Source organism: Hypomesus transpacificus, unplaced genomic scaffold (assembly GCF_021917145.1).
Source record: "Hypomesus transpacificus isolate Combined female unplaced genomic scaffold, fHypTra1 scaffold_287, whole genome shotgun sequence".
NCBI classification, from domain to species: Eukaryota; Metazoa; Chordata; class Actinopteri; order Osmeriformes; family Osmeridae; genus Hypomesus; species Hypomesus transpacificus.
Window position 1 is genome coordinate 232 of NW_025813814.1, and position 15,099 is coordinate 15,330.

Sequence of the window (15,099 nt, forward strand, 5' to 3'; positions counted from 1 at the left end):
TTGGGAGCATGTCGTGACATCTGAACTGTGAACCCTAGAACAAAAACACCTCCTTTGTTACTTGAACTTTTGTATGTACCTTACATTCATCTAATAAAGCCCTCTGCATTTTGGAGTTTGAGAGTTCACCTGCGCACTGTGCTCTGTTTTTATGTGTGTGCGTGCGTGTGTGTGTATGTGTGTGTGTGCGTAAGTGTGTGTAAGAGAGACTTATGACTAAGTGTTTCAAAGCATGAACCACTGGTCACCTGAGCATGAAGGCATCAAGACCAAAAGTGAAACAGGCTGTTAGACACCTCATACACATTCTATGATATTTTAGATCAAAGTTAGATTAACAGTTGTTGTTCATTTGTAGATTTGAGGTAATGAATACAATTATCAATCATGAAGGCTTGAGGCAATGAGTACAATAATCAATCATGAAGGCTTGAGGTCATTAATTCGATTAATATTTAAAGCTAAATAAATAATCAGAAGGTTTGTAATACGAAGGATGTCCACAAAGATTCAAGATTCAATGCTAAGAGATTCTGCCAAGTTAAAGGAATGCGGGTCGCTATGGTTACAGCATGATCCTATCAGAGGGCAGCATTTGCTGGAATACTACATCTGTAGTATCTTGTAGATACTACATGAGTGGTCGGTCCACTTGACTCTGTCTTCCATGGTCGTAGGCCTGTTCTTTGACATGGTTCAGTACCTCTCCCACTCTTCCCTGGTCAGACACAGCCACAGCATATCTTTAGAGTAAGCTCACTTGACTGGAACTGTACATCTGAAAGTCTTGAAACAACCAAAAGTGTAAAAAAAGGGGGGGGTGGAGTGGAGTGGGGAGGAGTGGGGTGGGGTGGGGTGGAGTGGGGTAGAGTAGAGTGAGGTGGGGTAGGGTGAGGTGGGGTAGGGTGGCACGTGCCCCAGTAAAAAGGGTCTAAAGACGCCCCTGGGTAGAGATAGTGGGATTGCACATTAAAATGTTAAAAGTAATTTCCTGCAGGGAACATAATTCATAGGGCACGCACACACCTACAAACACTCACAGACACACACGCAACATCAATAAACCTTTAAAATAAATAGAGTGCCCTTATATTCAAATCCCGATCACACACTATAGTTTAAAAATGATGCCAAATAATTACCACATGCGATGCCCATGATCTCAAACGTGATGGTGAAGGCCACAAATAGCAACAGCTGCAACCAAAGAGCTGCAGACATAGTTACACAAACATTTATAACTACATCATCAGTGTCTTCTTTTGTATATTTCTCCACTGTATCACAGAATAGGATTCCAGAGACAATTGGAGACTAATTCCCACAGTACTAATCAGATTGACGTAACTTCTTTATTATGATCTCATGGATTGTGTTTGTCTGCTTGGCACAACTCACGATAATATGGTCGGTATGCTGCCATTTCACATCCCAGCCCGAAGCAGATGGAGAAGAAATTGTAATATTTGTCTAAGAATACACAAAACACACTTGTGAGAATGTATGGTAAATCTGTGAGAACGTTTAAATCAGCGACTTACACTTTCAAAGTGGTTTCGGAGGTACACACCATGAAAGCTCAGTCCAACACAGGCAGCTGCTCCAGCTTCAGTTGATGTACCTGAGTGATTGGGCTGCCAAGTGGCAACAAAGACTAGTTCAGCCAGTTAAGTCATCACAATCATACCAAACCCTGACCATCCGTGTGACGGCAAGGGACAAGTGGAAAGTTCCAAAATGTCATTACATTACATTTAGCAGACGCTCTTATCCAGAGCGACTTACACTTAAGTACAGGGCCATTCCCCAAGGCAAGTAGGGTGAAGTGCCTTGCCCAAGGACACAACATCATTTGACTCGGCTGGGAATCGAACTGGCAACCTTCAGATTATTAGCCCGATTCCCTCACCGTTCAGCTACCTGACTCACATTCGGATTCAATTCCTGCAGTACAGGGTTGTAAGTCAACTAACTGGATATGATATGACATATGATTGGATAAGATGTGCTAAACAAAATAAAGTGTCTCTGGACTTTGATCCGTGTTGGACTGGTGTTGAGCTCGTCGGCTCTGGGACCGAGAACATTGGATCAAACATGGCCCCTGCTCCACACATGGGCACACCCATCTAAACACATCACATCCGTCCTCCCACTGCACACAGATGTGTGAGTGAGCAGTGAGCTGTGAATTATAGTCATATTTCTTGCATAGAGGACAACATACATTTTTGAATGCTCATCAGGGAAGAAATTATTATTTATTCAAATGAATAATCTGCATTTGGGATCTATATTAAACTTCTGGCTAAATAAATATCAGTGATTAATTAAACGCAAGAGAAAGGATCATGTGTGCCTAATTTCAGTGATCTGTGTACTTAAAATATAGTTTCCTTGAGGAATAAAAAATTCGGATAAAGATTTGTAACACCATCATAGCTTCTGTAGATGGCAGCCGTGTTCAAGAACCTTTATAAGAAGACCTTCACGATCGTTTTGTTCTCTCACACTTGAAGTACCATAAAAAGAACTGTGGGAGTTGAAGTCCATTAACCAGCCTGACCACGTATTTTAAAACCGAACTCCGAACTACGTATCCCAACATGCAACGGAAGACTCGAAACGCACCGTATTCCAAAACGATGATCTAAGCTTAGTTCCTTTCTAGACTCATGAAGTTGTTTGAGGGGAAAGAAAACGGGGGGTGCATATGGAGCCTTTACCAGTATCTTAACTGTTTCGGCAACTGACATGTGTTTCTCAAAAAGTGACTTGAAGTGAGTGGGGAAGTCTCAGCAATGCAGTACAAACACAAGAGGCACTGATTTTGCGCGTATCGTCCGCGGTCTGTCCAGGGCTGGGTCCGTTATCGTTGTAGTTGGCGGAAACCGGCTGGCCAAGATGTCTGGGGAGGAACGGGAATACCCCGAGGCGACTCTGGTAACAGAGGCCGGGCCACAGTGGCTTCAAGCGGAGATGGAACGTCTATCCCGGGAGTTAAGTGAAACGACCCATGAGAAGATCCAGGCAGCGGAATATGGGTTGGCGGTTCTCGAGGAGAAACAACAACTCAAACAGCGTTTTGATGAGATGGAGACCGAGTACGAGACAGTTCGGCAGGAACTCGACCAGCTGAAGGAGGTAGGCGATATAGCAGCAAGCTTGACTGGACGTCTGTGCTACAAATGTATCCGTTTTGCTGTCAAAACGGGTTACATTACTTACAGTTCCCTCCCTAAAACACCGTTTCAAACAAAGAAGAAACATTGTTCCGTCAGTGTTAAATCCTACTTCCAAACCCATTTCCTTTGCTGGTCTTCATGTTGTATTTGCAATATATCAACTATATGCAATAAATACTAAAAATAACAACCGATTATGGTCTTTAACTTTTGAAAGCATTGTACAGTAGTATGCCCCTTATCACTAGGCACAGATCCTAATCTGCAGCCTCTTCATAATTTATCACAACACAGATGAGTAACTGCCATGTGATATTGACCTGTCATGTTCTTCTAAGTATTTGTTTTCTCCCCTGAACCTCTTCAAACCTCTCAATCATGCTGTTGACATATAAAGTGCTCAAATAAACACAGCAAGCAACCTAGCAAGTCCTCGTGTTACTCTGGCTTGGGAAATATTTTTTTCCCTGCTGTAGGCAGCAAATTGAGTGAGACAAACTAGAGGTCATGTGTCCTTGTTGGTAATGAAAGACGATGACATGTGAATTTAATTCTAGATGAACGTACTTCAGATTCAGTTAAGTCATTGTGTCTCCAGTGAATCCAGACACAACCTACCTCTATCTGGCATTAGAAGAGTTGAATACATTTGAAGTACGTTGTGTTAGATATGCGTCATTCCTCGCAGCATCTGTCTGTGCTCTCAAAGTGAAAAACACAAGCTAGGCATCCACTCAAGATACATTGATGCCATCTTAGATCAATTCTTCCTGAGGTACCCCACAAATGAACCCACATTGAAAATGTTTCCAACAGGAGACTCCCTTTTTTAACAGATAATGAATTCCAGTATTCTTAATCCTCCATCTTCTTCAAGGGCATGCAATCACACGATTTACTTAGAATTCCCCCCTAGTTCAATAGAATGTTTTGGTCTCTGTAAAACTGAATCACATAAGATTGCATACAGTGACAGGGTAAATAAGTAAGTACAACTTTATTTATATGGCACTTTTCATACAAGAATTGCAGCTCAAAGTGCTTTTCTAGCCGCACTCTATCTGCGGTCTCTCGAATTTCGTCTTAGATACGAGCTGCCACTTGCAGTAACTAAAACAAATTGGCCATTCGATAATAATATAAGACGTTTACACACACACACCTGCATCCTTGAACACCTACTTTAGCCACCAGAGCCACATGCATGCGCACCCTCGCCCAGACACTCTGAGGCTATGTTTGAGTAAGCCTTTTAAATGTGGTCTCTGTGTAGCTGTAATAGTTTCTAACCAGCACTAAATAAAGGCTTAAGTCTTCCACTGGGCCTAATAGGATTCGCCCCTGTATCTCTCTGAAGGCACTTCATGGCCCTAGACTAGGACTTTTTTTTCCAAACCCTAGAGTGAAGCCTTGTGGGATTTGTAGGAACAATGAGAAGATGCATTTGTGTAGTCTGTCTTTGACCCATGCTCAACCCTCCTCAATCCTTAATTTAAAAAAAACTTTGTCGGAAACACAGCATTTAGCTTTTTTAAATGTCGATTGTCTTCTGAAGTTTGTTGTAAGAAGAGAAGCGAAGAGAGAAGAGAGCGAGAAAAGGGCAAAGAGTACTCCTGTCTACTACTGACCCACATACCAACACGCACACTCTATGCCAAAGAGGGTCATTCACTGAACACCAAATTAACTTCTAGAAGGCAGCGCTCACTTTAACCCTTCTGTGGACTTCTGGACACCTGTGTGTTGTCACAGGGGATTGTGTGTTCCTATGACGACGTGCGTGTAGTCTGGCACCGGCTCAGACAGGGGCTCAACAACACAGGTTGAGGTAACACACACTAAGCTCATAAACACAGCTTCATCCTCTCCTCCTGTTTCACTGCCTGGCCAGCTCAGCCAAGCTGTTCAGAACGCCTTGAGTTCCAAGAGCAAGCAGCTGGACTGTGTAACCCTGGATCACTCTGAGAGTCAGGGTTTCTCGCTGAATGACCATGAGTGACCATGTGACAGAGGAATGACTCTTCCTCCTCCTCCTATATGTTGAACGTATGCACCTTCCTGCCAAAGTTAATTCCTTTTCTGTGCAAACTTTCATGCGATTAAAACCCTTTCTGATTCTGATGACTACCTAAAGGACAGAGGGACCATCAACGTGTCTCAGTGTAGCGTCCAGTATCCTGGCCCTGAATGGTTGGTTAGGGTTAGCGCTAATCATAGCTTCTGTCGAAGCAGAGGAGAAACCCAGTCCATAGTCTGACCTGTTCTGTGGCGGTGAGGGCGTGAGAGATGAAGGGGTTGTCACCGTGGTTATCAGGCTCTCTTCCTATTCGTCACCGTCTGGTCTCCATGTGTGTCCGCAGTTAGACTTTGAGTCACTACAGATGTCACAACTTGGTCTCGTCTTTAGTGAATTTCAACCCCAAAGTAGTTCCGAAAGGTAAAAAAAAAAAAAAAAGTTTATAAAAATTGAACACATATTTTCGTGAAGGTTTGAAAAAAAAGAAAAACACATCTAAAGGTTGAATACATCATTTCGATTTCATCTAATTCCCTAAACATGCCGCTCTTCCGCATATTGCGCAAGCTAGGTCAACAACTTCCGGTAGCCAGCAGTTACCCTAGTTCTCTCACACAAAATGCCGCTTTTTACGAGGAGTTTGGTTGATCTTCCCAAAACGACAATTAACAATGTACACATAATCTTATGTTGCTGCCCTTCAATAAAAAGGGAAACGGTTTTCAAATTGTTTCCAGCTACATCGACAATAACGAAGATACGGTTTATCTAACTCACACAGTAAAAGTAGCTAGCGAGCTAACACTGCCAGCTTTTGACCGGGTATGAGCAGTAACATAAGCTAGGCTAGCTAATTAACGATTTTTAGCTACATTATAATTAACTCAATTATGTGATTGTCATCTTGCTTGCTAGTCGTTCATGTTAAGAGATAAATAATTGGTCTGTCATATTTGTTCCATACGGATAACTTAATATAACGTTTGAGTTTCCTATATATTTTTTTGTAATTGTCGTGAGCATATAGCTAATTAGCAAGCGTTTTGTAAAGAAATTCAAATAGGTCGCACCATAACGATTATTTGCATTCGCCCAAACGCTCCCAATTATAGTGAGGGGAGGGAGGGGGGTAGGCGCTGTCCTGGACGGGGTACAGAGTCTGTTACATCACCAGTTGGCAGTTGGACGGTCCCGGGGCGGGGGGGGGGGGGGGGGGTCAGGTTGTTCTACAGGACTGGGCCACAGCTGACTGTGAGATTGATGTTCTTTCAGCCATGTCACCAGACATGACCTCCCAGAGCCAGCTCTTGAACACCCAGTTGGAGAATGTCTACTGTATATTCTTCAGTCTGTCGTTTATTCTTAGGTTATGGCTTAAGGTCAAGTCTTATTTTGAACAATTTGACTGCGCAGGTGAAGCCACAAACACGTAGACCCCCACACCAACCCCACCCACACCAACCCCATCCACATCCCCCCCATCCACACCCACCCCATCCACACCCACCCCACCCACACCAACCCCACCCACACCCCCCCATCCACACCCACCCCATCCACACCCACCCCACCCACACCAACCCCACCCACACCAACCCCATCCACACCCCCCCCATCCACACCCACCCCATCCACACCCACCCCATCCACAACCCCCCATCCACACCCCCCCACCCACACCAACCCCATCCACACCCACCCCACCCACACCAACCCCATCCACACCCACCCCACCCACACACCCCCCATCCACACCCCCCCATCCACAGGCCTGACTGTCCCCTCCATCCCTCCAGGCGTTCGGCCAGGCCTACTCCACCCACAGGAAGGTGGCGGCAGACGGGGAGAGCAGGGAGGAGTGTTTGATCTTGGAGTCGGCAAGCAAGGAGGCCCACTATCAGAGGCTGGTGCTGGAGCTGCAGACTGAGCTGAGGCAGGCCAGGGACACCCTCGGCTGCACCCAGGCCGAAAACGAACGCATGGCCTCTGTCGCCGTGGAGATGAGAGAGGTGAGTCGGGACAGGAAGGAGTGACACGTGGGGTTGGGGGGGTGGTGGGTAGCTGGTGAACATCATATCAGATGCAATATTGGTTAGAAATGTGTTTTATTGCGACTGAGGGGGAATGTTTATGTTGTAAGTCTGGTTCTGTTCGTGAAGTCAGGTACCTGACGTAGAATTTAAATTAGACCATATAAACATAAATAGACTTACTGATGGAAGTTTGTGTGTGCTTGGGGTGTGTATGCATTAGTGCGTCAAACTTATAAGCATTATATAAGGGTCAAGTCGATTTATTCAGTAGCAGTAGTATACAGGGTTGGGATTATATTCTGGGTGATAGGGATATTTCTAATTATTAATAGAGAAGAAGACTTGGAGCTAATGGGATTGGAAGAACTATAAGAGATTTATATTTACTGAGACACACTAAGAAACTGAGTCTGTCTGCTTATAGTGGGGAAAAGTCAATTGGCACCAGTGTGTGTGTGTGTGTGTGTGTGTGTGTGTGTGTGTGTGTGTGTGTGTGTGTGTGTGTGTGTGTGTGTGTGTGTGTGTGTGTCCACACAGGAGAGAGGAATGCTGTAATCGTCCTCTGTGAGTGACACAAAGGGTGTCCTCCGCCAGGGCCCTGTGTGGCCTGGTTTGGCGTCCACACTGGGTCCTGTGCTTCCCCCCCTCTCGTTAGAGCAGCATGTTAGAACTCTGAAAGCCCAGTAGCCCGTCAGTCCACATACACCCTGGCTGGATGCAGCTTTGTTCATTGCAGTTACGATTTCTAAATGGAGGCGCTGCATTTGTACCAAAAATATATAATTCATGGAATATGCTTTCCCTTTTTATAGAAGCAAAACACGAGCTATGGATGATAAACTGGGTGACTGTGAAGTACAATCATCCTGTATGCAAATACCTGTTCTATCAAATCTAATAGCACTTCTCTCTCAACCCTTGCCCTCTCTCTCTCGTCACCCCCCCTCTCTCCACCCCCCTTTTCTTCATCCCCCTCTCTTCACCCCCCCTCCCCTCTCTCTCTCTACCCCCTCTCTCTCTGTCTCCTCACCCCCCCTCTCTCCACCCCCCCTCCCCATCCCCTCTCTCTCCTCAACCCCTCTCTCTACTCACCCGCTCTCTCCTCACTTCCCCCTTTTCTCCCCTCCTCCTCTCTCCATCCCCTTCCCCCCTCTCTCTCCACCCCCTCTCCACCCCTCCACCCCCGTCCCCCTGCGCCCCTCCTCCCGTGCCCCCTGCCCGGCTCAGAGCTGTGCTCTGGTGGAGCTGCAGCAGGGCCAGCTGCGTGCCGACATCAGGGAGTACAAGGTGCGGGAGGCGCGCGTGCTGCAGGACTACAGCGAGCTGGAGGAGGAGAACATCTCACTGCAGAAGCAGGTCTCCCTGCTGAGGCAGAGCCAGGTGAGAGGGGGGTGGCAACCAGTTCGGTTGAGACTGGGTAGCCGTGTAGGAGAGCTGTTTGATGAAAATACAAATGTAAAAAGAGAGACCTCGATAAGTTTTAAGGGTTCCAAAAAGCAGCCATGACATAATCGGCATGTTTGCGTATGAAGTCAGTGAAGCCACGGAGCTCCTCCTGTCCGTCGCCAGGTGGAGTTTGAGGGTCTGAAGCACGAGATCCGTCGCCTGGAGGAGGACTCCCAGTGTCTCCACAGCCAGCTGGAGGAGGCCCTGCGTCTGAGGGAGATCTCCGAGCGCCAGCTCTCCGAGGCCCTGGAGACCATCAAGACCGAGCGCGAGCAGAAGGCGGCGCTGCGCAAGGAGCTCTCCCACCACATGACCATCGGGGACGCCTTCTACCACGGCCCCCTGGGCGGCGTCTCGCTGGACGGCCTCAGGCTGACCGAGGACCCCTCTTCCCCCGGCAGCGAGCCCGACCACGGGGCCCTGATCCGGGGGCTGGAGAACGGTGTGTCCAGGGGGGGTGGCGGGGAAGACCACGAGGGCGTGGGGGCGAAGCGAGGGGAGGCCTTCAGACCCGCCCCCAGCCTGGTGGACGACCTGCTGAGTGAGCTGAACATCTCGGAGATTCAGAAACTCAAGCAGCAGCTCATGCAGGTACTGACACTGTCTGCACACACACACACACACACACACTGTCTGCGCACACACACACACACACACACTATCTGCACACACACACACAATAGGCAGGTACTGAAAATGTATTCAACAGTCATTTTTACTATTAGGGTTCAACCCTGAAGGCCCCTTAAGTTCTCAGTTTCCAGCATAACGCTGATTGAAGACATGTTCTGATGTTTACTGTGTGTGGGTAAACATGTTGAGTGGTGTGGAGGGGTTGACCAGGGTCAGTGGTAGATGTGAACAGGGTTGTGCCTTGTGACAGAAAGGTCCTTGAAAACCCCTGAAATGGTGTTTATTCATTTTTAGTCACTAATTGACGAAACTGGTTTTAAATAAACACCAAGTTTTCCATCTCATAGAAAGCATACAGATAACGTTTGAACATGTTTCACCTGTGTGTGAACTGTTACAGTGGTTGGCGGTCGATTCACTTGTGTTTCTTTTTTGATGTTTTCAATTCATCAGTAAAGTACCCATGTAATCAGTCACTATGGAAGCGGTACAATTCCAGATAACAGGACACATTTAGTCACTTAACTTTTACTTAAAACATAAAATATGTCGGGGGTTACTTATAACTGCACCAGGTTACTTATACTTTAATGTTGTTTTTTATCTCTAATACTTGTATACTAAAAGCAATATACGTCAAGTGCAATGAAACGTTCTCCAAGTTCAGTTTAATTTCATTCAAAACCACACATACTTGGAAAATGGAAACATTTCGGAAAAATCTGAGGACATGTCATGTTTTTTGCCGTACAGATTGATCATCTCTTGCCTGCCATGTGTCCTCCAGGTGGAGCGAGACAAGGCGTCTCTGCTGTCCTCGCTGCATGACTCCCAGAAGCAGCTGGAGCAGGCTCACGGCTCCCTGGACGAGCAGAGGGAGACGGTCGGCCGCCTCAGCGAGAACCTGAGCGCCATGCGGAAGCTCCAGGCCAGCAAGGAGCGCCACTCGGCCCTGGACAGCGAGAAGGAGCGCGACAGCCGGGACGACGACGACGGCGGCGGCGGCGACTACTACGAGCTGGACATCGACGGGCCGGAGATCCTCCGCTGCAAGTACACGGTGGCCGTGTCCGAGGCGGGAGACCTGCGTCTGGAGCTGAAGGCCCTGAAGGCCGAGTACCAGGAATGCCGAGCCCGGTACGACGAGGAGCGCGGCCGGCTGGAGGCCCACGTCCAGGACCTGAGCTCCAAGCTGGCCTCCCTGGAGGAGAGCAGCCGGGTGGAGCACCAGGAGGTGGCGAGGCTGGAGAAGGAGCTGAGGCAGGTGAGCGAGGCGGCGGGGGAGTCGCAGGGCAGCCTCAACGTGGCCCAGGACGAGCTGGTGGCCTTCAGCGAGGAGCTGGCCAACCTCTACAACCACGTGTGCATGTGCAACAACGAGACGCCCAACCGCGTCATGCTGGACTACTACAAGGACGGCAAGGCTAGCATGGGGCGGGGCCGCGAGGGCAGGGGCCGGAGGTCGTCCCCGGTCCTGCTCGCCAACGGTCTCGTACCGGAGTCGTCCGACCCCGGGAACGCCGGCGACGCCGCCCCGGCCTCTACTCCCTCGACCCCGGCCCCCGAGCCTCGCGCGGAGCCCATGAACATCTACAACCTGGTGGCCATCATCCGCGACCAGATCCGTCACCTGCAGCAAGCAGTGGACCGAACCACGGAGCTGTCCCGCCAGAGGCTGGCCTCCATGGAGCTGGGCTCGGTGGCAGACAAGGACAAGGATGCCTGCATGGGGGAGATCCTGAAGCTCAAGTCCCTGCTCAGCACCAAGAGGGAGCAGATCGCCACCCTGAGGACCGTGCTGAAGGCCAACAAGCAGGTTAGGGAGGGAGCGGGGTGACTGGGACCAGGGGGAAAAGGGGGAGGGGTGACTGGGACCAGGTGGGGGGGGGGTGACTGGGACCGGGGGGGGGGGGGGGGGGGGGGGGGTGGCGGGGAGGGGGAGGAGTGACTGGGACCGGGGGGGGTGACTCGGACCAGGGGGAAAAGGGGGAGGGGTGACTGGGACCAGGTGGGGGGGGGTGACTGGGACCAGGGGGGGGTGACTGGGACCGGGGGGGGTGACTCGGACCGGGGGGGGGGGGGGGGGGGGGTGGCGGGGAGGGGGAGGGGTGACTGGGACCGGGGGGGGGGGGGGGGCTACTGGGACCAGGGGGGGGGGGGGGGGGGGGGGGTGACTGGGACCAGGGGGGGGGGGGAGGGTGACTGGGACCAGGGTGGGGGGGCGGGGTGACTTATTGTCTGTGTTTACAGTATAGATTATGAGGGACTGTGTGTGAGTATGTAGTCAGAGAGCAGTCGGCGGTCTGTCATAAAAACAATCTCCCCCCCCCCACACACACAGACGGCAGAGGTGGCGCTGGCCAATCTGAAGAGCAAGTACGACATTGAGAAGACGATGGTGACGGACACCATGATGAAGCTGAGGAACGAGTTGAAGGGTCTGAAGGAGGACGCCGCCACCTTCTCCTCGCTACGCGCCATGTTCGCCACGCGGTGAGCTAACACGCTAACGCTAACATCCTAATCCGCTAACGCTAGAAAGTCACTGAGGATGTTGTGGTTTGATGTAATTTTTATAATAGGAGATTACCATGGTATACATATTACAATTTTTGGTATACAATATGTTGGTATACAACATGGTATACAATTTATACAATTTAGGTCTTTCATTATAACCTACTATAATAAGAATAATACAACCTTATACTTTTTGGCTAAAAGTAATATGGAGTTGCCCCTTAATTTAGCGACCCTATGTTTTATAATATGTATTTATCTGATCTACAGTCAACATCACTTTAAAATCTGTGACTGAGCAAACACTAGTTTTGATTGGGGTTTAGACATGTGAACTGCACCAATGAGAATCAAGGTTACTGAGCAGGCTGTGCGGTTTTCCTTGTGAGGGGAAAACAGAGGGCATTGTGGGAGTTTTCTGATGTAACAGTAGAGCATTTGGGAGAGACTTCTGGCAGGGGCTTCAGTGACATCTGGAAAATGTGGAGAGCGGGGGAATGGAGAAAACACATGAAGGCAGACCACAGCCACAACAGACGATTTGCGCCCTCTGCAGGGGAGAACTGGAACTTATTTGAAGTCCCAGTCTGTCTCCCCCCCAACTTTTTTTTATTACTAACACACATTTTCTCTTTCCCCCTCTTTATTTTATCCACTCTTTCGTCCTCTCCCTCTCTCCGGCAGCTGCGACGAGTACGTCACCCAGCTGGACGACATGCAGAGGCAGCTGGCTGCGGCCGAGGACGAAAAGAAGACCCTGAACTCGCTCCTTCGCATGGCCATCCAACAGAAGCTGGCCCTGACTCAGCGCCTGGAGGACCTGGAGTTCGACCACGAGCAGGCCAGGCGCAGCGGCGCGGGCGGCCGGGGGAAGACCTCCGCCAAGGGCCGAGGAGCCGCCAACCACCACGTAAGTCCGAAGCACTCCTGGCGGGGTCTTCCCGAGCCCCAGTGCATCCTGGGAAGACCCGTGGTCCTCTGCAGCGAAAAGTACAAGATCTACTGTAACCTCTGAACTCTCTCTGTCTCACTCACCGTGTCTGTGCGTGTGTGTCACCGCCTGCTGTTGTAACGCTACGCCGGCATGCTAATTCTGTGTCTGGGACGGTGGGGTTTAACCAGGCGAACGGCTAACATAGCTGCAGTTATGACGCTCCCAGCATGGCGGGATGCTAGCTACGTTCAAGGGTAACCTCTACCGCTATTCGCTAGGCTACGCCAACAAGGGTAACCTCTACCGCTATTCGCTAGGCTACGCCAACAAGGGTAACCTCTACCGCTATTCGCTAGGCTACGCCAACAAGGGTAACCTCTACCGCTATTCGCTAGGCTACGCCAACAAGGGTAACCTCTACCGCTATTCGCTAGGCTACGCCAACAAGGGTAACCTCTACCGCTATTCGCTAGGCTACGCCAACAAGGGTAACCTCAACCGCTATTCGCTAGGCTACGCCAACAAGGGTAACCTCTACCGCTATTCGCTAGGCTACGCCAACAAGGGTAACCTCTACCGCTATTCGCTAGGCTACGCCAACAAGGGTAACCTCTACCGCTATTCGCTAGGCTACGCCAACAAGGGTAACCTCTACCGCTATTCGCTAGGCTACGCCAACAAGGGTAACCTCTAACGCTATTCGCTAGGCTACGCCAACAAGGGTAACCTCTACCGCTATTCGCTAGGCTACGCCAACAACGCTGAAGCTTTTGTAGGGGTGAGAGTGCTGAACTTGCATCGCTATCACGAAACACTACCTGCAGCTAGCATAGAGGAGGATGAAGCCTTCAGAAGGGCAGGCAGAAGGCCAGGCTGCAGATGCCAGGAGACTACCCTTGGGGATTGGCCTGCTCCTTTTGAGGGGTTCAACAATAATCTCTCAAGGAGAGTAAATCTTGAGGGAATTGTTTGTACGTACTGTTCTGTAGCTGATAATGAAGCACTTTAAAACTTATTAGGCAGGAATCTCTGTTGTGGGTTCCTCTCGCTGCTACATCAGGTGTTATTTAAGATGTTATGAGATTAAGATGTTGCACTTTTGAGGGCTAGAGAATGTAGGACCAAAGCATGGTTTGCTTTCTGAAAACTAAAATACAGACTTGGTAAAACACGTTAGTTCGGCTGTGTTTTAACAATTCGGGGGGACTCATTCCGCATGTGGAAAGACAGAATTCAACAAGTTTAAGTGTTTGTGATCTTGTCCCACTACCTCCATCCTACTCCAGTCTACATCTGCTCGTCAGTAATCTTCTCATGTCCAGTCAACGCCTCCATCGTTTCGTTTCATGTGTGGGTGGTAGTCGACCCATCTAACGTGTCGCCATTAGTGTGAGTCCTCTGTTTCTTGCAATCAAATGCACAGCATGCACTGTCCTCCAGTCTCCATCCACTCTGCACTCTAACCACAGCCATTAACTCATCTTTCCATCCTAACTTTACCTCACCAAATACCACACAAGTACCACACAAGTGATTTAATCGGGTGAAAAATGTCAGAATCCATACCTGATGATTTTAACGGTATTTCTTTTAAATCTCTCCAATTTTTTTGCAGTAACTAAATCATGCAGAATTCTTCAGGTTGTATATGGCGTACCTTTCACCGTGGTGGAGAGAGAACCCTGCCGCTGACTATACAAAAGCACACACGCACACACTGCCTTGTGGTAGACACACACACACACACACCATTGATCTTAAAGACGGACGTGAGTTTGGTGCATCAGTGAGGCTTCCGGAATCCAGAGTGTGTGGTTGTGGACCTCCAGACCCCACCAGTCCCCCTCCCTGACTCCACCTGCCCCCCTCCCTGACTCCACCTGCCCCCCTCCCTGACCCCACCAGCCCCCCTCCCTGACCACACCATCCCCCCTACCAGCCCCCCCCCCTCCCAGACCCCACCAGCCCCCCTCCCTGACTCCACCTGCCCCCCTCCCTGACCCCACCAGCCCCCCTCCCTGACCACACCATCCCCCCTACCATCCCCCCCCCCTCCCTGACTCGACCAGCCCCCCTCCCTGACTCCACCAGCCCCCCTCTTCGACTCCACCAGCCTCCCTCCCTGACTACACCAGCCTCCCTCCCTGACCACACCAGCCCCCTTCCCTGACTCCACCAGCCCCCCTCCCTGACTCCACCTGCCCCCCTCCCTGACTCCACCCAGCCCCCCTCCCTGACATTTCTCCTTGATAATCCCTCTGAGTCAACACCTGACCTGCCCCCGCCCCCCCGTTACTGCGCACTTTTGTTAGTTATTTTTCAGAATCATGC

At 49.9% G+C, this 15,099-nt stretch overlaps 1 protein-coding gene across 1 annotated transcript; it reads left to right on the top strand.

The window, feature by feature from the left end:
- Window positions 1-2,614: 2,614 nt before the first annotated feature.
- On the top strand, window positions 2,615-14,665 carry LOC124463490 (protein bicaudal D homolog 2-like). Its single transcript, XM_047015227.1, has 8 exons — window positions 2,615-3,144; window positions 6,999-7,211; window positions 8,463-8,615; window positions 8,805-9,272; window positions 10,102-11,130; window positions 11,656-11,807; window positions 12,519-12,744; window positions 14,384-14,665. The coding sequence occupies exons 1-8, from the start codon at window positions 2,905-2,907 to the stop codon at window positions 14,384-14,386; spliced, it is 2,484 nt and encodes an 827-aa protein (XP_046871183.1). The 5' UTR covers window positions 2,615-2,904; the 3' UTR covers window positions 14,387-14,665.
- The last annotated feature ends 434 nt before the right edge of the window (window positions 14,666-15,099 follow it).